We start from the raw sequence: 23501 nt of genomic DNA, 5'->3' as shown, positions 1-23501 counted from the left end.
TTGATTTTTATTAACTTTGATGATTTTATGCTCTAATATAGCTAATACTATAATTTTTTTTAAAATTTGTACTAACTGATGGATGAATTCTAATTATTCCTATTGTTTATTGTATTCGCTTAATGCAAATTCAGTTAGTGAGCATTAATTGATGAATTAATTAATTGAATTAAGCAAGGTTTTCCTGTACAAAGGATTAGTGAGAGAAGAAATACTACTTTGGTTGGCTCATTTAGTATTTAAACACTGAGAAAAAATATGGAAATTATGCTTCTAATCATGGAATGATAACTTGACTAAACAAAGAATTTTTATTTGCATCTGCAAAGATGACATTCCCAAGGATTTTTGAGGAAGACTAATCACCATCTAACTTTTCACTATCAGAAGATGAGTAAAGTCAAGAAATTATGGAACCCTGGAACCCATCATGTTGACAGACAAATTAGAAGCAATACATTCAATGAGAAGATCTGAGCATTATTCAATTTTTTTCAAGTAAAGCTCAGAGTTTAAGCACAGTTCTGAAAAAGGAACTGCAGTTGTTTGAACAACAGAGAAGTTGTATATATTATGCATTTGGTTGGTACAACAAAAACCATTTTGTCAATTTTTGTTGAATCAGAAGTGCCTTTTCTGTAGATGATTTATCTATCACCAAGTCAAGAACTCAGCTAATTGATAAAAGCATTGATTATTTTTTCAAGAAATTATACAAATGCTGATTAACTATTTAACTATTTTTTATGTCACCATCAAATTCCTGCCATGTACGCTCAAGGGGTGTACAGGATATGATAGTACTACATGAAAAATTTACATCATTACTAACTTCCTATCTACAATTTTCCTCAAAATCAGTCTGTAACATGTTAAGACTTCAACATTATCAGATCTTATATTTCTATCATCTAAGGCACTTTTTATCATATCAATCAACCTATATCTTGGTCTTCCTCTGGGTCGTTTTCCTGCCAACCTGGCAGAGAACACTTTTTTTGCTAATCTTTCCTCACCCATTCTGTTTAAGTGATCATACCACCTAAGATTAGCTCGGGTAACGGATTCCTGGATGCTGACAATGTCAAGTTCTTTCCTAATTTCCTAATAAAGAAAAAAGCGCCTAAGTAGCTGAAATGTTTTACTTGTTCTATAGGTTCTCCATTCACAATGCAGTTGATATTTTCAATGTGTTTCTGCCTATTTTCACTGTCTTCGTCTTGTTACTGCTGACCTTCATACCATATCTATTACAACAGCTATTCAATTTAGTCAGGGAATCTTGCAGACTTGTAGCAGCTGTACGGAAATACCTCTGTATTTAGAAGTATAACATCTATAACATGGTCCGCATAAAGCAAAGAGCTGAGATTAACATCTCCAACTTTGATATTCAGGTTTAATACCACTTTCCTTCATAATGTGATCCATACAGATAATGAATAACAAAGGAGATAATGTACATCCTTGTCTCACAACAGATTTAACATTAAACCATCTCCCTGTACTTCCTTCAATTCTAACTGCTGACTTACAACTCAAATAAAGACTAAGTATTGCTTGATATAATGCCCCATTGACACCATATAACTGTAGCATATTGAATAGCTTCTCTCTTGGCACCTTGTTATTATTATTATTATTATTATTATTAAACACCTCCAGGGAGTCCAAAGACTGATCAAAGGATGGCACCTGCTCCACAATTCTGCCTCTTCCACCAACTGACCGCAACTACACCAACGCCATCTACTGCTGACCACTACTAGTATTTCCAAAGAAAATCACAAACATCCATGCCCGAGGTGGGATTCAAGCCCGCAACCTTTTGGCTAGAAAGCGGATACAATAACATCTCGGCCAGCAGGCTGGCTAAGTGGTTAGTGTATCAGCAAAAGTGAAGATCTGATCCTGACAGCCTCTATTTGGCCCGAATCCAGCTTGTTCTTCACCAAGCTTTTCTTCCACAATTCTTCTCAACCGTTTCTCAAGTTGTCGATGATAGGTTCACAACGACGCCAGCATTTCTCAAGTATACTGGCATAAATCTTATCAGGAACACTCAGTACGGAAATACTCTGTAATTCGGTTCAGTTTTATTTCCCTTTTTATATATGGGTACTATGAGAGCTCTACTCCAATCATCGGGAATTCGTCCCTCTGTCCAGGCATCTGAACTATGCAGTGCAGCCACTGTAAGACTTTTATACCTCCATACTTCAGCATTTCTGGTCTAATATCATCTATTCCTGCTGCCTTTCCACATTTCAAGCCTTTGATGGCTTTTTCTACTTCAAGTATGGATATGTATTAAGTGTTTTTTACCACAGTGCTATCACTGCTTGTTTCATTTAACAATTTTTTTCGAAGTAATTACTCCATACATCAAGGATATCTTTTTCACCAGTTTTCATGACACCTTTATCATCTCTAATTCCTTTTACAGCACTCTTTCCTCCATTTCTGAGTTTTTTCAACAGCCTCCAGAATAGTTTGCCACCTTCTTGATATTCATTTTTTATGTTCTTGCCAAAGTCCTCCCATGACTTTTGTTTAGCTAGTTTTACACACTGTTTAGCTTTCTCACATTTGTCTCTGTATTCTCAAAGAGCACAAGCTGACTTACTTGCCAGGAAATTTTGATATGATTTCTTCTTTTCCTTCACTGCCTTTTAAACTTCCTGTGTCCACCATGGAGTTCTGATTTTTTTATCCCTGCAGACAACCTCACCACATGCCTCTTTGGCTGAATTAATGTTTTCTTTAAGGCTTGCCACTGAATCTCCAAGGTTTGGTTCCTGTTCTCAAACGCTTTCATTTTTTTCTTCAATAATCTTAGTGTATTTTAGTCTATAGTTCACATCTGAGAGCTGCTCAACTTTTATTCGCTTTAAAACTTTCTTAAATTCTGCTTTTCAAAATGAAATTCAATTTTATCCCTGCTCAAGACTAAATTGTGATCACTTCCAATTTCAAATCCTCTGTACACTCTGGTGTCCTGCCCCAGAGAGAAAACATCACTAATAACATATCGCCATCAACAATAACAGAGTCAATGAGAATTTTATTATTCATTGCATCTTCTCTCCATGTGAATTTGTGCACATTTTTATGTTGGAACATGGTGTTAGTAATAAGCAGTCCATGTCCTGAGCAGAAATCCAACAGGTATTTGCCATTATTATTAGCTTTGCTCTTTTCTCCAAATTTTCCCAAAATATTTTTGTATGTCTGACAATCATTTCCTACTCTGCAATTAAATACCCAACAAGGATCAACTTTCCCTTTTTCATTGTGTCAGTTGCTTTTTGTAAAGCTTCAAAAAATTCCTCCACTTCTATCTTAGTAGAACCTTCTGTGGGACCATAGGTACAAATAAGTCTCATTGTCCAGTTCCCCATTCTGATATCTGTCCACATCACTCTACTTGAGACTGCCTGCCATTCAAAAAGATTAGCCTCGTATTTAGTGTTGAATACTATGGCTACTCCTTCTTTTCCTTGATTGTCATTGCCTGAATATAACATTTTGTATTTATTGCTCAGAAATATCTCACCAGTTTTTGTCTTTTTTGTTTCGGTCACCCCTATTATGTCGATCTGGTACTTATCTAATTCCTTAGCTAGCTCTATTTCTTTGCCATTCAGGCTTCTTATGTTGAGAGTACCGATCTTTAACACTCTGGTGATGTTGAGTCGGAGGTGTGCATTTTCAGATTTGTTCCAGTAGCTGACTTTTCGCTGTTTGCCCTGGTTCCCAGGTGAAAACAACGGGGGCTTTGTTTAACCAGGGAATGTCCCAGCTGGCATGGAATTCTGTCATGTTGTACCATCATTTTGTATTTTGGTTTAAGCCAATAGAATACAATTTGGTCGACTAAATCCCAAATTGCCAGCCCATTCTCGTTCATTTAGTATCCAGGTAGATACCTAACAGGGTGGTGCACCACCAGAAGGTGAGGATTGGACATTAGGTCAGAAGCCTTAGTCAGTTCTCTGCATTCCTTTAAAGGCTATGTGGAGGTCTCCTCTCAGTTATACAGCTTTAACCTTTTAACACCCCAAAAAATTTTTTTATGTATGTATTTAAATTATTTTTATTCAGAATCAAATATTTTGGCATGCAAGGCTTTTTTTTTTTTTTTTAAGCGAAGTTTAATTTTTTCGTAAATGAAGTGAGTTATAAATAAAGAAAATGCTAGTCTTAAATTTGTTTCCTGCTAATAATTAATGTTTAATGAAAAAAAATAATAACATCTAAGATGGATTGGAAAACTCAGTTCAAGTAATAAGGTTTAAGCTCAAGTATAAATAATCGTCCCTAAAATTCGAAATATACAACCATTTCATGGGAATGAAGAAAGCTGCATATATCTAAACCCTACTTAAAACACAGAAGTTATTTTTTATTGGTAATAACTTTGAGCACACTATTTTTGTTAGCATCCTATGCTTAAATAGGAAACTAAAATGTTAAACATACATGAGTTATCTCGAATATATCTGTATAAAAGTCATAATTGTTAAATGGGCTATACTTGTAGATGCATATGGACTAAAAATATAAATATTGATCTATAATTAATAACATGTTATGTACAGTACAGAATTTTGTGAACAAATGCATATACGACTAAGAGTTTATAAGGCAGAACACTGGAATAAGATGATAACATTTATTTTAATTGAAACAACGATGTTTCATCCTAACTGCATAGGAATTCTTCAGTAAACATACAAACTAGTAGACAAAAACAGTAAGGACTAACAAAGACGACAACTATTATGTAGTTATAGAAGAGACTAATGTTATTTTAAAATATTTTTAATTATATGTTGGATTGTTCAGAACACTGTGCGTGTTTATGCATTCATGTGCACGTTTGGCTAATGAAGACTAGTATATATTTAGACAAGTTGATACTTGGATTAATATTTAGATGTTTAGGATGTAATGCCATTTCCAACAACTCGCCAGATCTTTCTCTCCATTATATCATAGCAATGGTGTAATAGTTATGATTTATCCCATAACATTTGATGGCTCGTTTGCAGTGCATCTTGTAGGTTCAGCTGAAGAGAGCACATGTGATGACAAAGCTGAGGCATTCCTACGGCATTCAATATCTTGACTGTGTTCTTTAATACATTATTCAATTGATTTATCTGTCTGTACACAGTAAAATGAATGGCAATTGCACCACAGTTGAAATATCCATATATTGAAGTGGGCTATGTCACGGATTGGTGGATCAGAGAAGTGATCTCATCTTGATAAAAGGGATAAAATACTACTTTTATTTTATATTCCTTAAGCATTTTTGCCAGTTTTATGGAAATAGAGCTAATATATGGAAGTGCAATGAACTTTTGTTTTCTTCTTCTTCTTCATTAGAAATTTCTCTGGTCTCATGTTGGTTGAGTAGTCTGGAGGCAATGTTGTCATTATAGCCATTTTGAAAGAAAGTGTGTTTTAAATGTTGAAGCTCTTTGGCTAGTTCATCCTTGTCAGCGATGAGTTGGCAGGCTTTTGCTCCTAGTTTAGAAATAATATCTAATTTTTGAGGTCTATAATGATGAGAAGAGGCATGTAGATATCTGTCAGCATGAGTAGGCTTTCAAAATATAGATTTTTAATATTCCCAATAACTTAGTCGAAAGCCCAGTAATGGCAGCGAACCATTAGATTCTAATTCATAGGTGAATTTTATGTTGGGGTGTTGATGATTCAGGTACTCATGAAAAAGTGAAGATAGTCCATGGTTCAAGACAAAGCATATATATCATCAACGTGCCTCGCCTTTTCCATAATTTTGGTTTATGATGGTTAATGAGGTTTATGAAGCTTATTAGCTCTTTATACTTAAGTTGGTTTATGATGGTATTTTTCTAGGACCTTGTTTTCGAATGTTAGCACATAAAGATTTGCTAAAACTGGTGAAAGAGGACTGCCCATGGCTAGACCAGTGTTCTGTTTGTATATGGAGTTTTTATATTTGAAATATACAGATGAAATACAGTGTTTGAGAAGCCATAACCTTCTTAGAGAATTTATCTTGTAGCAGTGCAAGTAGATCATCAGTAGGAACATTGGTAAACAGATTAACTATATCAAAAGCTTGCTAAAATATCATGTTCACACACACACACCACACACACGTGTATATATATATATATATATATATATATATATATATATAACCAAGGTTTTAATTAATGTTTTATTTCTGAATTGTTGATTTTCAATTCTAAAGAAATGAAGACACATTTTTAACAATGAAGCTTGCTTAGGTATAATCCCCAGAAGTACTACATAATCTAAAACATTCCAGGGACTTCTTGGAAACTGAAATAGGTAGAACACTTTCAAAGTCTTTCAAACTCCTGATGTATACTACAACCAGGATTATCCAGTAATACATACTTTCACATTGAAAAGACCCGGCTTATATGGTGAAGCATATAAGCCGGGTCTTTGAAATGATCGGTTATATGGTGAAGCATTTGATTGCATGTCAAGAGCTCCCTGGTTTACCCACACCCAGCACCGATGGGCTATGTCTTGCTACCTTTCACGTGTAAGTGAAAAAACTGAGGATAAGTTAGTTGGCCTCATGAAGAGATTGTTACTTCAGAAACTCTGTCCCCCCTCCACACACACGGAAAAGCAATGGTTAGATAATACTCTTAGCGCCTGATGCATTGGAAATTAAGTAATAATAGTAATAAAAGTAGTAAAAATAGAGGGAACTGCCATGGGTCCCACCCCCTCCCTCACCAAATTTTATATGGAAGATTTTGAAAAATGAGCCATAGACTCAGCCCCACTCAAACCTTCTGTCTGGCTAAGATATATAGATGATGTTGTCGTGACGTTCTATTTTCATGTTATGTTCTAAATCCGCCATCTTGGTTCAAGTCACTCTTATCAATAAAACAACTAATTGCAAATTGATCACCGATCCAAAAGTAGGGAAATTTATAATTATACTGTGCCACCCTATTCTTAGATTAGTCTATATAAAATAGTAGGATCAATTTTTAATTAAGTTAGCAGTCTCCTCATTTATTTAGGCCGAATTATTTACTATTTCACTCGGGGTTCCTGCAAAATTCGAATATTTATGAACGGTGCAATAAAAAGGAATTTAGGCAAACACAATATTTAGATTAACAAAATAAAACATTTAATATATGATATATATATATATATAACGAATACAAGAATTCTGCTTTAAAATGAAACAATACAATCAACTTAATACATCTTGCTAAGTCACTCATGCCAATTCAATGTTCTAAACTTTCACATACAATTCACAGTTTCAAAATCACAAGCTCTCTTAACTCAAGTTAATAAAACGAAACTTCTTATTTAATCAGTCTCCACATATCTATCAGCTGTAGTTAATGTTTAAAATTCACAGGAAGCACTAATCAAGGTAGACAATATTCCATGCAATCTTATTCCGGACTTTGAACTTCGAAGGCATGTTAATGTTAGAACAAACAAACAAGTATGACTACTCTTACCAGATACAATCTTCAATACATCAATTAAATATCAATCAAATAAGTTAATTCATAAGTGTGCTCACAATTAATTGTGAGCACACTTATGAATTAACTTATTTACGTTAGCGGAACACATTAATAAAAATTCTCCAACGATTTAACTGAACTACTGTTAATCGCGCTTCACTACTCTAAAAAAAAGCACATCAATAAGGCATTGATAATTCTCCTTGTTTACTTTTCTCAAACTAGTTAATTTCAATATAATTCTTCTCAGGGCAACATAGAATTAAGACGTAATCCTAGACTAACTGGAACTAATCAGAATTTTTCATTGAATGTCCAGTTCTTTATTTATCCGGTTACGTCATTAATTTTCCTTTACAACACAGCTGACTTCACTTGCAGCTAAGTATACGATTCACTATGTTTGGCTCACTTCTAAACACTATTCTCATGAATTTCTGCCCTAGAGAACTTATAATTTTCTTCCACTTCTTTTGCTTGTATCTTACCTTCCTTCCCGCTCCGCAAAAACTTCCTCTCTCTTCTAATTCAAAATCCTTTTTTTTTTTTATGTATAATATCTTTACTCTCCTTTCAGTCTGAAGGTCACGCTCTATTCGACTCGTGCTTGTTTATTTCATGCGTCTCCATGACAACAATAAACGCAAACATTTTGCTAATGTAATACAATGCTCTACTACTAACGTTATGTAATCACTACATGAGTGATTACATAACATTAAATTTTCACAAATAAGAATAAACAGAATATTTGAGCTACTTAATCAGCCTTTTCATTACGTATAGAATTAATTATAATAATACTTTTCGTTACATCATATATATATTTTAGTTATTATAAATTCTGCACATATTATTGCTTAACAAATTAATAGTAGGTTAAGTTTAGAATAAATATTTAAATAGTAATCCTAAATTAAGGAATAATAAATAATTTTTATACAAATCATGATTAATACATAATAATCAATGTTAAATGTGAATGAAAATAAATAAATTACACAACATAGTTTCATTCACAATTTAACAATGTGTTCTCCATTTGGCCTCATGGCCCAGACACATTAGACTCCTTCCTCAGTCACCTCAACAGCCTACATCCAAGAATCCAGTTTATGATGAAAAAGGAAAAAAACAATTGTTTACCCTTCTTATACACCTTAGTTACACACCTTCCTTTACTGTATATAGAAAACCTACGCACACAGGGAGATATATTCACAAACTCTCCTACCACCACAACACCTCTCAACAATATGGCATTATTAAAACTCTAACCAAGAGAGCCCACAATCTTTGTTCCAGTGGAACTGCCCTTACAACTGAGCTTGACCACATACACAACACTTTCCTCTCCAATGGCTACAGCGATCATAGTATTAAAAAAAAAAATCAGTTTCCCCACCCATTCCCCAGTCTTCTCTTCAGAAAGAGTTTAGAAATGCCATCACCATACCCCACATCCGTGGCATAACCGAAAAAATAGCCAAGAGTTTAAAAAAGTACAACCTACACACAGCATTTAAGCCCCACCGCAAACTTGCTACCCTTATCCGTTCTACGAAAGATCAGTTCCCTCCTCTCTCAGTGCCTGGAGTTGATAAAGTACCCTGTTCCTGCAAGCTGGCATACTTTGGACAGACAGACAGGCAAATCACCATGCTCCACCACAGCAAATTCAAAAAAGAGAGGCTATTTTTAGAATCAGCAGCAGCTCTCAGAAATCAACCAAATCTTAATAAATACGGTTGCATTAAGTTTCCTAAGATTTGGGAAATGCTTATCATCAGAGATCCCACCTTATATTCCAGGCCACCTACAACACCGCCCTTAGAGAGCGCTCCACCTAGATAGATAGGACTTTAGAGTCACCCACATGGTTGGGCTTAATATTGTGTGGTATTTGTGTTTTTTTGTAATCCCTGAAGATGTCTCAGTGACTGAGATGAAATATAGGAAGTATTAAATTCTGTTTTAATCCTTTCTGAGTGCTGTATACAATCCATTAAGCCTCCAACACGATGTCCTCACAGCACTTAAGCCTCTACACACAGAAGTAATAATAGTAGTCAGACATATGCTTGGATGCTAGTGGTCATCACCACATTTGCAATTAAGTTTATGCTTCAATTTAATGGAAATAAATCATAACACAGATGAATGAAATTAAATTCCTTGCTTTCAATATCATTTCTGTCACAGACTCATCATGGGAGTCTACACTGTAAAACTGCACATGCATGCAGAAAATGCAAAGAAAGTTGAAATGGCTAGACTTAGGGCATAAAGTCTTAGGATCCGAAAGTACTGAGTCTTGACAGATGAGACTAATTTGCTAAGTTAGCTATAATGTAAACATACTTTTTATGTATTACTATCATAGTATCTATACATTCCTCAAGTGTACATAACTGGAATTTGAACCTGGAAAAGGAATTTGACTGTGATAAAATGCACACATTCATTTATTTTTAACCTGAGTAAAAAAAAATCTGATTGTATGTATCTGCTCTTGGTCTTCAAGATTTTTAACATGACAAGAGCAAAAATAAAAAATCAAACCTCTGTGGGAAAATATAAATGGCAACAGCATACAGAAAAGGTTACCAAATACTTACCTTATTCAGTAATGAATGAAGGATGTCTTTACTTTCTTCTTTAATCTTGATGTTCATATTAATACATTCAAGTTTAGGTAATAGTTCTCCTTTCTCCTGTACATTTTTCGCATCAACTAACTCCTTAGTCACAGTTTCCTGATTGCTACAAAGAAAGTATAGTCATTCAATAAACAGAAGTAAAAAAGAAACAAAAATAACTGTTGAATGAAATGTGCAGAAATTCCAAACTTCAGATGGGAACAATCAAATGCATATTACAGTGCAGCAGTACACTGTAAAGCAACACATTTAATTGCAAAGATCTAAAATCTGCATATCAAAAAATTCCTGACAACCACTATTATATTTCTAGGGTTGGCAACATTTTCCATGTTTAGTCAGTTTCTGAACTTGTTTTTCTAATCTTTCCTCTCCTATTCTATTTAAGTGACCATACCATCTGAAATTAGCTATTCTAGAAATGGCAAGTTCTGTGCAGAACACCAGTGTTCCACACAGAAACAACTCACTTGCGCTCGGAGTTGTCAACAACTCCGAGCGCAAGTGAAGTATGGAGGTATCCATTCTAGGAAACGTGTGGTCACAAGCAAGGTTAATGCAATACACTTCAGCCTGGCATGCCTGTAGTGTGCACTGTCTCATTTTTGAAATGTGATACAATCTGCTAAGGTGATAGTGAGTGCTTAGCTTTACGTTGAATATGAGACCGATGATACTCAACTCTAACCAAGGTGTTCCGTTAAAATTTCAGGATTTGTGAAGTGTTCCATCATAGGAAAAGTTTGAGAAACCCTGATGTAAGGAATACTATCAAGCTTGATATAGTCTGGGCACTCCCTGTACAATAATCATATCCACAAGTCTTCTACTCCTACTGCATGTTTCTGATATAATAACCATGAAGGACACCAAGAAAAATAGCAGCAAAACTGCAGTTTAAAAAAATATATACAAAAATAAATCAACAATTTTTTTTTTTTTTTTTAAATACAAAATCTAAATAAATCCAGTACAAGTCTTCAAAGATTCACTGGTTAAATTGAATAACTGATGTAAGAAATTTGGAATGACAATCAGCAATAAAAAGAAAATCATAGTGAAAACAGGTAGAAACATCAAAACTGTATCCTGAATAGTGAACCTGCAGAGCAAATAAAACATTTAAGCTATTTGCGCACAATTGAAGAGGGCAAATTAAATATAGAAATACACAGAATCAATAAAGCTAGTCTAGCAGGAAGTCAGTTGAATAAATTCATATGGAATAAGAAGGAAATTAGTTAAAACACTAAATTGTTCAAACCAATTCTAACTTATGAATCTGAGAGCAAAATAAAACACCTGATCAAAGACTGGAAACCACATATAAGGGAAGTCTGGGAAAGATTAGGGTAAGTGAACAAATGACATCAATGGCAGAATCATATGAAAAATGAAGATATTAGGAAAGAACTTGCTATTGCCATAATAACTAATTTCAGATGGTATGGTCACTTAAATAGAATAGGAGAGGAAAGATTAGCAAAACAAGTATGAAAAAGACCCAGAGGAAGGCCAAGATGTAGGTGTATTGATACAGAAAATAATGTCTTAGAACATAAAAATATAAGCACCTCCATAGCTCAATTGGAAGAATGACAGTACGATGCGCCCTTTGATTGGAAAAGGCCTAAGTTTGATTCTCGTCATCATGGGAGGAATCTTTATATGGACGGACGATTTTCAATCGAAGGTGAGTTAGCCGATTTCATACGGAGGTAGCAGGGTTTTTCCTCCCAGAAACTTGGGTTTTTCATCCCACATACAGACAAATTGGCCCTTCAGAACACACGCAATTTACAGACAAAAAAAAATACTAGCTGTGGTGATGGTGGTAGTGGCCAGTAGATGGTGCTGATGTTGATGATTGGTAGTAGAGGTTCAGTGTAGTGGTGGAGACGGAGAGTTGTACAATAGGTGTCCTCCAGCAACGAGTCTTTGGACTCCTTGGAGGTGTCACAAATAATAATAATAATAACATCTGATAATGTAGGAGTCTTGACAGTTAGTAATGGTGCAAGTCTTTCATGTAGTACTATCATAATATCCTGTACAAATCCTAAGGATACATATCAGGAATTTTATGATGATGACACATTCTGATGGGGCAGGGAGAAGCTACCTTCACATCCACTTTACAAACAACCAAGGTCTCAGTATAAAAAGTGGTTGGCATACTTGCTTTCTGATAACAGGCTTGGAGTTTGAATCTCACTGTGTACATGGATGCTTTGTGACTGCATTTAGGTGGAAGATAAATTTTACTGTCCAGAGTGAGGGAATGCAGCCCCACTTATCTGAAGCCCGTGGTTTTAAAAAAAAAAGTCCCATGCTTGATATCTCTACAAGGAATTCTAGAATATGTAAAAATTAAATTAAAAAACTCCTCAGCCCAAACACAGTACTAATATAGGTTTACGAACTTTTTTGGGTGGAGCCACATAAAAAAAAAAAAAAAAATTGTAATTCATCTGAGTTATCCTAGCTACATTTTGCATTTGTCATATCTGAGATTTGCTTGCCTCACTTTACTGCTTTCCATCTGTAGCTTTTATTCTTCTTCTTCACATTCCAATCACAATGCTGATCTCTGATTATCAGTCTAATTACCTGAGCAATGAGATATCCTCTTGGAGATTTCTGTTTAAAATTCAAAGCCTGCCACTCCCTGCTTTAAATTAAAAGAACTAGCAGGAAGAGAAACAAAATTAATTGCTGTCGGTATCAACTGAACAACCTATTCACTTGCCTACCAGAATCGTCATTGTTTCCTCAATACTCTGGACCTTTCAATAACCAACAGTCTCTCTCTCTCTCTCTCCCCACTTCCCTCCAAATATACTGTTGATGCTAGCTCCTCTTGTTAACTCCAACTATAACCTTGTCTACATTTCCTTTTATGCAGATGAACTTTTTCCAGCCAATGGGATGATCACTGGGATTTCTATGCTTTTCTATCCAATTACCTTTTCCATTCTGCTGATTCACACACATGTTCCAACTAAATAAATGAAATAATACTTGATGGAAAGAGAACACTGCCTAAAAACAGAAGTAGCCAAATACCAGCTTGTGAGGTTGTTTGCTGTAGTTCTCAAAGCAATATTGGTTTTTATTGTGTTTATTATAAAACACAAAAATTCATAATGCATATAAAATATTTTACACAGACATATAAATGACATATAATAACATACTTAAAATGCATATGAATGACTACAGTTTTTTTTTTCTCACATAATATAAATAGATATCACAAAAATGAAGAAAATTTGAATTGACAACAAAATATGTCAAGAACATTAATTTATCCTGTTCACATTTGTCACATGTCACATTTTGTCCTATGCGACAGGCACTAATGGAATAATGTAATTAACCACCACTCATCAGTATCCCACAACTTAGCTTGCAAGTCCTGTGCTATGACGAGCGAGTTTTTAAAACTGGTTTCTAAGGTGAAATACTGGTAACTTTTCCAAATTTTAGAAGTTACACAATACCCTTAACGATTTAAAATGACCAAACAAAGAAAGTGTCATCATCACCAAATTCCTGTTATGTACTCTCATGGAATGTACAGCATAATTATGATAGTATTACATGAAAGAGTTACACCATTACTAACTTCCAATCAACAATTTCTCTCCAAATTAATCTGTTATCTGTCAAGACTCCAACATTATCAGATTTTCTATTTCTGTTTTTAAAGCACTTTTTTATTGTATCAATCCATCAACATCTTGGTCTTCACTCCACCAAATTGGCAGAACAGTTATTTTGCTAATCTTTCCTCTTCCATTCTGTTTAAGCAACCATACCACCTGAGATTAGCTCTACTAACACATTCCAGAATGCTAACAATGGCAAGTTCTTTCCCAACATCCTCATTTTTAATGTGATACTGCCATTGATGGCATCTGTTCACTCTACTAATTTTTCTCAGAACTCTCATATGTGTGTGTGGTCTCCAGTCTTTGAGCAAGTGTTTTATTTCTAACCCACCACTCAGATCCATAGGTTAAAATTAGTTTGAACACTGTCATGTATACAGCTAATTTAGTGTTTTAACTAATTTCTTTCTTATTCCATATAAATTTATTATTATTGTTATTACCCAAGACCCAATGGAGTCAAAGACTCATCTAGGAGATCCTTTTATCATACATATAGCTCATCATACTGAACCTTAAACACACTAAAATTTTCTGCAGACACCACACTCTCAGACAAGGAATTCCAATCATTCAGAATTCTGCATGCAAAAAACCTGCTTCTCACTCCCCTGCTCACACCCTCTTTATACAGTTTCCAGGGATGACCTGTGGTTCTCCTCTGATCTCCCACTGTTTTCTGTAGAACCTCACAAACAATGATCCTATAACAACCCCTTACTAACTTTTGGTCTCTATCATATCTCCCCTCTTCCTCCTATCCACCAGATTCTGTAAATTGCATTTTCTCAATCTTTCGTCATATTCGACATTCAAGAGGTCAGAAACTATCTTAGCCTCTGGACCCTTTCCAATATCTCTTCATCCTTTTGAAAACCAGGTAACCATATCTGGGCACAGTAGTCCATGTGTGACCTAATCAAAGCATTATACAATGGAACAAGAATCACCCTACTTCTACAAGTCAATATCCTCCTCATCATTCCCAGAAGTCTTTGTGTTGTCTTCTCAATTTTGGCAATGTGTCCCCTAAATTTCAGATCCTTATCCACTATCACCCAAAGATCGCTTATTTCCTTAACCTCCGACAATATATCCCCACCAAGCATAAATTTTGCATCTCATCTTTGTTTCCAAAATTTTAAAATGTTACATTTTGCAACATTGAACTCAATCTATTCAAGTCTTCTTGTTAGGCCACAATATAGTCTCTACTCTCATAGTTCATTCCAACTTTGCATCATTTCCACCAACTGAATATCTCCATCCAAATCTTCGTCAATATCATTAATATACAAGTTAAACAGTAATGGCCCTAAAACACAGACCTTCCTTTTCTGGGATACTGCTCCCCCATATACAACTTGCTGATACCTATCAGATAGTCAGTCTCGATCCAATGCACTAATCTAATATCCAACCCTATCTGCTCTAGTTTGACTATCAACTTATCATGCGGATCCAAAAGCTTTTCTAAAATCTAAGTATATTACTGTGTATCCCTCTCCTCTGTTCTAGGAAGCAGTCACCTTACTGTAATAAGTAGATTACTAAAACATGACCTCCCATTAGCAAATCCATGCTGTCCATCAAAGATAGATAACACTATTATTGTAAACCCAATTCTGGATCCTAGTTCTCACAAGCTTCTCCAATAACTTAACCACAACATCTGTCACACAGATAGGCTTATAATTTGATGCTTGAGTTCTATCACCTCCCTTATGAAGCAGCACAATCTTACTCTCCTTCCTCTCTCCTTAGGAACTTGACCCAGTGCAAGACTCATATTAAAAAAATATGTGAAGGCAGAAGTCATCTCCCTGGCACATTCCTTTAGAATATATGGTGATATATTATCAAGTCCCACAGCCTTATTAACATCTAGTTTGCTCAACTCCCCATCTTGCTCACTTACAGTCAGTCTCTCCTCCCCATCATCAACTGCTCTCAATCTCGCCATGAAGGCACAAGATTGAAATACCTTTATGAACTGCTCATTAAGTATCTCCACTATATCTCACACAACAGCTGTCTTTATACCATTTTCTCCAATCAATGTCATCCTTCCACAATCATTATTTTTGTTTGCTGGCTACATATCGAAACTCCCTAGGATTCTTTTTGGCTTTATTAGCTAACTGCTGCTCATACCTCACTTTTGCTACCCTTACCAACCAAGTCACCTGCCTTGCCTGAACTTTGTAATTTTCATGGATTTGGTTATTACCACATCTCTTATGCTGCCTCCATAATGCCCTTTTTCTCCATAGCACATGCTTAATCTCTTTATTCATCCATTTCACACCTACCTTATTTAACCTTCTGACCCTTGGAATACATTTAGACATTGCTTCTACCAGATAGTTCTTGAAAATCCCCCAAGCTGCACTGATCTCTTTTCCAGCTAACTCCTAATTCCATGCTACACCTGCAAGCTGTCTCTTGAGCTATTCATAATCACCCCACTTGTAGTTCCACACATATACCCTTTTCTCACAGAGGTACTCACACTGCTGGCAACCACCCAGGTAATCACTTCATGGTCGATCTCACCAATTGGTGGGTGACTGGACACCTCATTTATAATTACATCCTCTGATGAGATGATCAAATCCAGAACCCTCAATCCTCGTGTGTCCTCTGGTCTGAGGTAGTTGTCCCTCAAAAACTCAAGAAACTCATTTTCTTTACTTCTAGTTGCCATATCATCATCCCAGTCTATATTGCCATAATTAAAATCACCCATAATGATCACCCTTCTCTTTTTTGCTTGGCTAATTGGATTATACATTTCATAGTCACTACCATCCACATTACCAGGTCTATAACAACATCCAACCAACTATTTCATTCTATTCACCTCTAAATTACACCATACTGCCTCAAAAATTTATTCAGCTGATTTTCTGTCATGCCAGCTTTGATAATTCTGTTGTCTATTTCCATATTTAATTTACCATCTTCACTAAAAATTATTCCCAAATAGCTGAAATATTTTACTTGTTTTATAGGTTCTATTCAGGATACAGTTGATCTTTTCAATGTTTCTACCTATTTTTACCATGTTTTTTTATTGCTGATTTTCATAACAAATTTATTTCAATAGTTATTCAAATTACTCAGCAAATCTATAAACTTGTACTGAATTTATTCAGAAGTATAAGTTCATCTGCATAAAGTAAAGAACTAAGATTAACATTGCCAATTTTGATATCAGATTTAATACTACTTTCCTTCATATATGATCCACATGGATGATGACTAACAGTGGAGATGATGTGCATCCTTGCCACACAGCTGATTTAACACCAAACCGTCTTCCTGTACCTCCTTCAATTCTAACTGCTGACTAATAGCTTAAACAGAGACTACGTACTGCTTGACATAATTTCCCATTTATAGCATACAACTGTAGCATTTTGAAGAGCTTTCTTCTTGGCATCTTGTCACATGCCTTTTCCAGATGGCCAAAACTTAAATACAAATCCTTGTTACAGTCCCAAGATTTCTCAACAATTGGTCTTAAAGTGAAAATCTGATCCTGACAACCTCTATTTCACTGAATCCAACTTGTTCTTCACAAAGCTTCCCTTCCACAATTTTTCTTATCTGTTTTCCAAGTATCCTTGTAAATCTTACCAGGGACACTGAGTAGAGAAATACCTCTGTAATTCTCATATTCAGTTTCCCTTTTTTATAGATGAGTACTATGAGAGCTCTACTTCAATCATCCAGAATTCGACCCTCTGACCAGACCTTCTGAATTATGCAATGCAGCCACCGTAAAGCCTTTATAGTGGCTGCATCATAATTACCTCTATATTTGAACATTTCTAGTCAAATTTCATCTACTCCAGCTGCTTTTTCACATTTCAGGTATTGGATGAATTTTTCTACTTCAAGTACAGCTATGTATTACTGACTGGCATTACTGTCTGGACTTTTCTACCACCATGCTAATACTATTTGTTTTATATGGCAGTCTTTCAAAGTAATTTCTCCAGACATGTAGAATATAGTTATCTTCAGTTTTTATGTCACCTTTTACAGTACTTTTTCCTCCCTTTCTAAGCTTTTTTCAATAACCTCCAGAATATTTTACTAGCTTCCTGATATTTATTTTCTACATTGTCTTCCCATGACGTTTGTTTAGCTAGTTTTACACAGTGCTTCGCTTTCTTACATTTTTCTCTGTATTCTCTAAGAGCATAAGCTCACTTGCCAGGAATTTTTTATATGCTTTCTTAAATATAAAGAGCTAATAAGCTTCATTTCGGCAACCAAAACATTATTTAAATTAAGGGGATATTAAATCCCACATTGTTTTAAAACCGAATAAGAAACTCAAAGATTGGAATCAGAGAGTTTCTTGCCGAATATAGTATAGTAAACTATAAAGTATCGGCGATCACTAAGCGTCCGCTAAATGCAAGTGACCCTAGCACGTAGTGCAATACCGGAAACTCTCCGATTCCAATCTTTGAGTTTCTTATTCGGTTTTAAAACAATGTGGGATTTAATATCCCCTAATTTAAAAAAAAAAAAAAAAAAAGCTTTCTTTTTTTACTTGACTGCCTCTTTAACTTCCTGAGTCAACCATGGAGTTCTATCCTTTATAACCTCACCACATACGTCTCTCTGGCAGAATCAGACAATGTTTTCTTCAAGGTTTGCCACTATATCTCCAAGGTTCAGTTCTTGTTTTCACACTCTTTCATGTTTTTCTTCAATTATGTTTGGGTATTTGAGTCTACAGTTTACCTCTGAAAGCTGCTCAACTTTGATTTGCTTTAAAACTTTCTTACACATTCTTCTTTTTAATATGAAATTCAATTTTACCCTGCTCCAAACTACAGTGATCACTTCGTATTTCAAATCCTCTGTATATCTTGTGTCCTGAAACAGTGGGAAAACATCGCTATCAACTATATCATAGTCAACGAGAATTTTCTTGTTTCTTGCATCTTCTCTCAATGTGAATTTGTGCACATTTTTATGTTGGAACATTGTGATAGTAATAACTGTTCCATGTCCTGAACAAAAATTCAACAGGTACTTACAATTCTTATTAGCTTTGCTCTTTTTTCCAAATTTTCTCCACAAATAGTTCTATATGTCTGTTAATAATTTCTTACTCTGCTATTTAGATCTCCAACAAGCACCAACTTTCCTTTTTTCATTGTGCCAGCTGTCTTCTCTAATGCCTCAAAATTTTCCTCCATTTCTTCCTCAGTAGAACCTTTTGTGAGACAATAAGCCCAAAAATGTTTCATTGTCCAGCTCTCCATTCTGATATTTGCCCACATCACTCTACTTGATATTGCCTGCCATTCAAGATTATCCTCATATTTAGTGTTTAATACTATAGCTATGCCCTCTTTTTCCTGATTGTTACTGCCCAAATATAACATTTTGTATTTGCTGCTTAGAAAGTTTTCATCTTCATTTCAGTCACATCTGTTATGTCGATCTGGTACTTATCCAATTCTTCTGCTAGTTTCATTTTTTTCTTTTCCATTGATGCTTCTTACACTGATAGTACCCTTCATGAACTCTGCTGAAGTTGAGATGGGATGTGTTTCTGGGATTTCTTCCAGTAGCTGATCCTGTCCTGTTCACCCTGGTTCTTTGACAAAAACAATGGGTATCTTTAACCGGGCACACCCCAGCCAATATGAAATTCTGTCATGTTGTACCATACCATACCATCATTTTACATTGTGGTTTAAGCCAATAAGAATACAATTTGGTCGGCTAAATCTCAAATTGCCAGCCCATCCTCATTTATTCAGTATCTTGGTAGATAGTGTACCATGAGGTGAGGAATGTGCATTAGATCAGAATCCCCATTGGATCTCTGCATTCTTTAACAGGTCATGTGGAGATCTCCTCCCAGTTATACAACTTTACTCCTTAAGCAATCCCACAAAGAAAATAGAAATAAGAAAAGTTTTTAAGCAGGAATGGGATGAAAGATTTGCCTTTGCTGTTTAAGGATGAAAAACTTGTGTGTATTTTCTGTCACATAACACTTCATCACTTTAAAGTTAGTATGGGGAGGGGGAGAGTCTGGAAAGTTAAGATAAGGTAACTAAAGATAAGACTAACCTCTTAGCATTGATCTTCTCCAAAAGTTGTATAAACAGTCAAAAACAATCACCTCCCACTTCACTATGTACAATTCATCATGTGTTCCTCCAATCTTTCACTAGCGAGATAGAAAATCCTCAATCCAGATAATAAGTCTCCTGGTCTTGATATCTCTCCTATTGTGCTAAAGATTTGTGTTTAGGACACCTATCTTGGATCACCTATACAAGTCACCACACTGATCTGACATACCCAAGAGTATGGAAGTAAGTCTCTATACAGTTTCTCCCCAAAAAGGGAGATAAGTCAGTCAAACTATCCACCCACTGCCCTCATCTCAATACTCTCAAAAAGTACGGAAATTCATTAATATGGATCTTATTCTCTATTAGAAGGCCAACCAATTAGTTAATCACCAATATGGATTCTGCTACTTCATGCTACTTAGCTAACCTTACTAATCTTTAGATACAAGCCATGGAAAATTTTAGAGACACTTATGTGATTTTTCTTAATATGACCAAGGCCTCTGATCAAGTATGGCACAAGCTATCACCCTGATAAGGTGACTGGCTCACCAGTTTCCCCTCATCAGATTTCTCTGTCAATACTGTAGCACTAAGGGCTCTCTGCTTTTATCCACACTATACATTGACTTTCTCTCAATAATCTCAACTCTTACCCATAGTTGTACTGATAACACTTCATTTTTCCCTTCTTCAATCAACAATTCTTTAAGTCTGAATTCTGAGTACAAGGTTTATTGAACGAATAAGGGAAATGGAGTGTTGAATGAAAAGTGGATTATCATAACACAACTGAATGATAATTAGTGATGTCCATGACCCCCCCCACACACACACACCACCATCCTGCTTTATTTCCCAGAAGAAAGATCTTGCTTTCCCTTTACTTTTTTAATAATATTCCAATCTCAAGTCAAGATCAGTTTTCTCTTCTTGGACTGATTTTAAAATGTGGCCTATTATGGCACAAACACATCACATCCACAGCCTTCAAAAAACCATGTCTTCTTTAGTTTAAAAAACTAATTCATGCCTACACAACTCCTTCCACTTCATAAATCCCAAATCTGCCTGACCTTATAATACCGTTTTCATTTGAAATGGTACAACAGAAACATCCCTAACAGTGGATATCAAGAAGAGGGCAATATGCGTAGATGATCCTTCTATCATCTAAGCAATATGCTTAGATGATGGAAGGATTCCTTCTCACCGTTTTTGCACAGATACCCTGTGCAAAATAGCTATATTCATGGGCACTGCTTACCAAACTGGCCACTGTTATTCATCCACTTTCTTCTAATCACAAGAAGAACACAAACAGCTGCTTCAACAACCATAGAGTCAAGATCTAAATTCACCAACTTACAACCTCTAGCTCATCATAAAACTCATCAGCCCTAATTACTTTTTGTATACATTTGTTATAGGTTTTCGTGGTGCTGATTGGGAAGATCTGTGTTTAAGATGCTAATCATGAAAGAACTTGAAGCCTGAATCATCTGAGTACTACTAAGGTTTGTCAAATGAAGAAGAGGAATGGAGCCTTTCCTATCAGAATTATGAACAAGATTATTTAAGGTTAGTGAGATGATGTCATTAATGTGTGTATGAGGAAGAGTGGGCAAAAGCAGAGAACCCTGGTGTATACGCAGCACTAATAGAGAAATATGAGAAGAAACCATCCACAGTGATCTGAGAAGAAACTGGCAATCCAATCACATAATTTAGCAGGCAGACTATAGGTAGCTTGGTAATGAAGTATTTATGCCAAACCCAATCAAATGCTTTGAATGCCAAGAGAGTTTATCCATGGTCTTTTATCAAAGGTGCATAAGAATGGCACAATCCATATTATTGATGACTAATTGCTGAGACTGCAGGTAGTGAATAAGTTGAATGTTAATGATTTTATCCATTATTTTTAATAATCGATATCACTGAAATGATAGTTTGATAACTGACTTATCCTTTTCAGGAAAAAGTTGGATACAGGATTGTTTCCATGTTGCTAGGTAGATAGCAGATAAGTATGACAGCTTGAATAGTTCATAAAGGATAGGATGTCAATTCTGGAGCTCAAGGAGAGATGCAGTCTGGATGAGCAGACTGATTAGTATGTAAAGTAAGGATTTTTCTGATATCTTTCTGGCAAAGGATTAGAGGGAGCATGAAGTATTGTTTGTGGTATAGTGGGAGGTGATTTTGTTGTCTGTACAAAAGCTGGAGGACAGGAACTGAATCTTGAAATGTGAAAACGGCCAAAACACGGTATCTAATTTGAGATGCTGAAATTTGTTGTTACAAAAGTTTTGCATCATGACAATTTATAATAAAAAAATAAAATAAAAATAAATTTAAATGTGAGAACTGCCAGAATTTCCTTACTAAAGCATATTAGAAAATAACTTAACATTGTTAGCATTCAGGAATAAATATGTCAGATGAGCTAACCTCGGGTAGTATGGTCACATGAACAGAATGGGAGAGGAAAGATTAGCAACACAAGTGTTATGTTGCCAGGATAACAGGAAAAAGAACCAGAAGAAAACTAAGATCTATATGGATTAATCCAGTAAGAAGTGTCTTGTTATGTGCCATCCAGTCATTTTCGACTCGTGATCTTGTGAATAAAGGCTTGCAAATCTCGCTTGACCTCTTGTCCTTTCTTTCAGAAAATGTAAGTTCAAGTTGGAAAGTACTTTTACAGTGTCCATCCAATTCTTTTGTGGTCTTCTTCTTCTCGTTTCCTCAATCTTCCTCAACATAACTGCCTTTTCCAATGATTCATCAGCTCGTATGTCCAAAGTGCATCAACTTCTGTTTAGCGATCATCGCATTCAAGAAGCATTGTCTTTATATTCTCTAAAACCTTCTTATTGGTCATTCATGCAGTCCATGAGATTCTTAATAGTCTATTAAGAATTCTTAATTATTAATAGTCTCCTCCACACCCATAATTCAAAATCAATTTGCTTTCTGTCTATCTTCTTAATAATCCAGATTTCAACATCCATACCGGAATGGTATTTTCCTACTGGAAATACCATTGCTTTGACAATTCCAACTTCATGGCCCTATCCACACATCTATCTTTCATAATTTTTGTCAAGCCTGGTTTTGTTACTTTCCCTCTTAACTAATAGAATCAACCACTCCATATTTTCCTTAGTTTCTGCTAAGAGTGTTGTACCATCTGCATATCTTAAATTATATTTCCACCACCTGTCTTAGTTCTAGCTGGATCTTTGTCTAAGTTAGTCATTCTCATAATATATTCACTATAAACATTGAAAAGATAGGGTGGTAGTATGCAACCCTGCAATATCCCTTTTTCTACTTGAGTACTGCCTGTTTCTTCAAAGACTGTTTTTACTGAAGCTTCTTTCTCATACAGCTCTCTTATCAAGAGAATTAAGTGCTAATTACTGTATATGTTGGCATATAAGATGACTCTCAAATACTACAGAAAGCCCCTCGAAATCATGGGTCATCTTATATGGCGAG

At 35.4% G+C, this 23501-nt stretch overlaps 1 protein-coding gene across 4 annotated transcripts in view; it reads right to left on the bottom strand.

The window, feature by feature from the left end:
• LOC150099400 (centrosomal protein of 57 kDa-like) overlaps positions 1–23501 on the bottom strand; it is a 177827-nt gene that overhangs the window by 30846 nt on the left and 123480 nt on the right. For all 4 annotated transcript variants that reach the window (XM_090404119.1, XM_090404118.1, XM_090404121.1 and 1 more), the window contains one exon: positions 10160–10304. In XM_090404119.1, coding sequence (XP_090260245.1) covers positions 10160–10304 — 145 coding nt within the window. The remainder of the gene's footprint in view (positions 1–10159; positions 10305–23501) is intronic.

The sequence above is a fragment of the Typopeltis vanoorti genome, chromosome 14, assembly GCF_054136105.1.
Source record: "Typopeltis vanoorti isolate ZY-2024b chromosome 14, IOZ_Tvanoo_1.0, whole genome shotgun sequence".
NCBI lineage: Eukaryota > Metazoa > Arthropoda > Arachnida > Uropygi > Thelyphonidae > Typopeltis > Typopeltis vanoorti.
The sequence above is the reverse complement of the archived record's forward strand: the minus strand, read 5'-3'. Positions and strand labels throughout refer to the sequence as shown.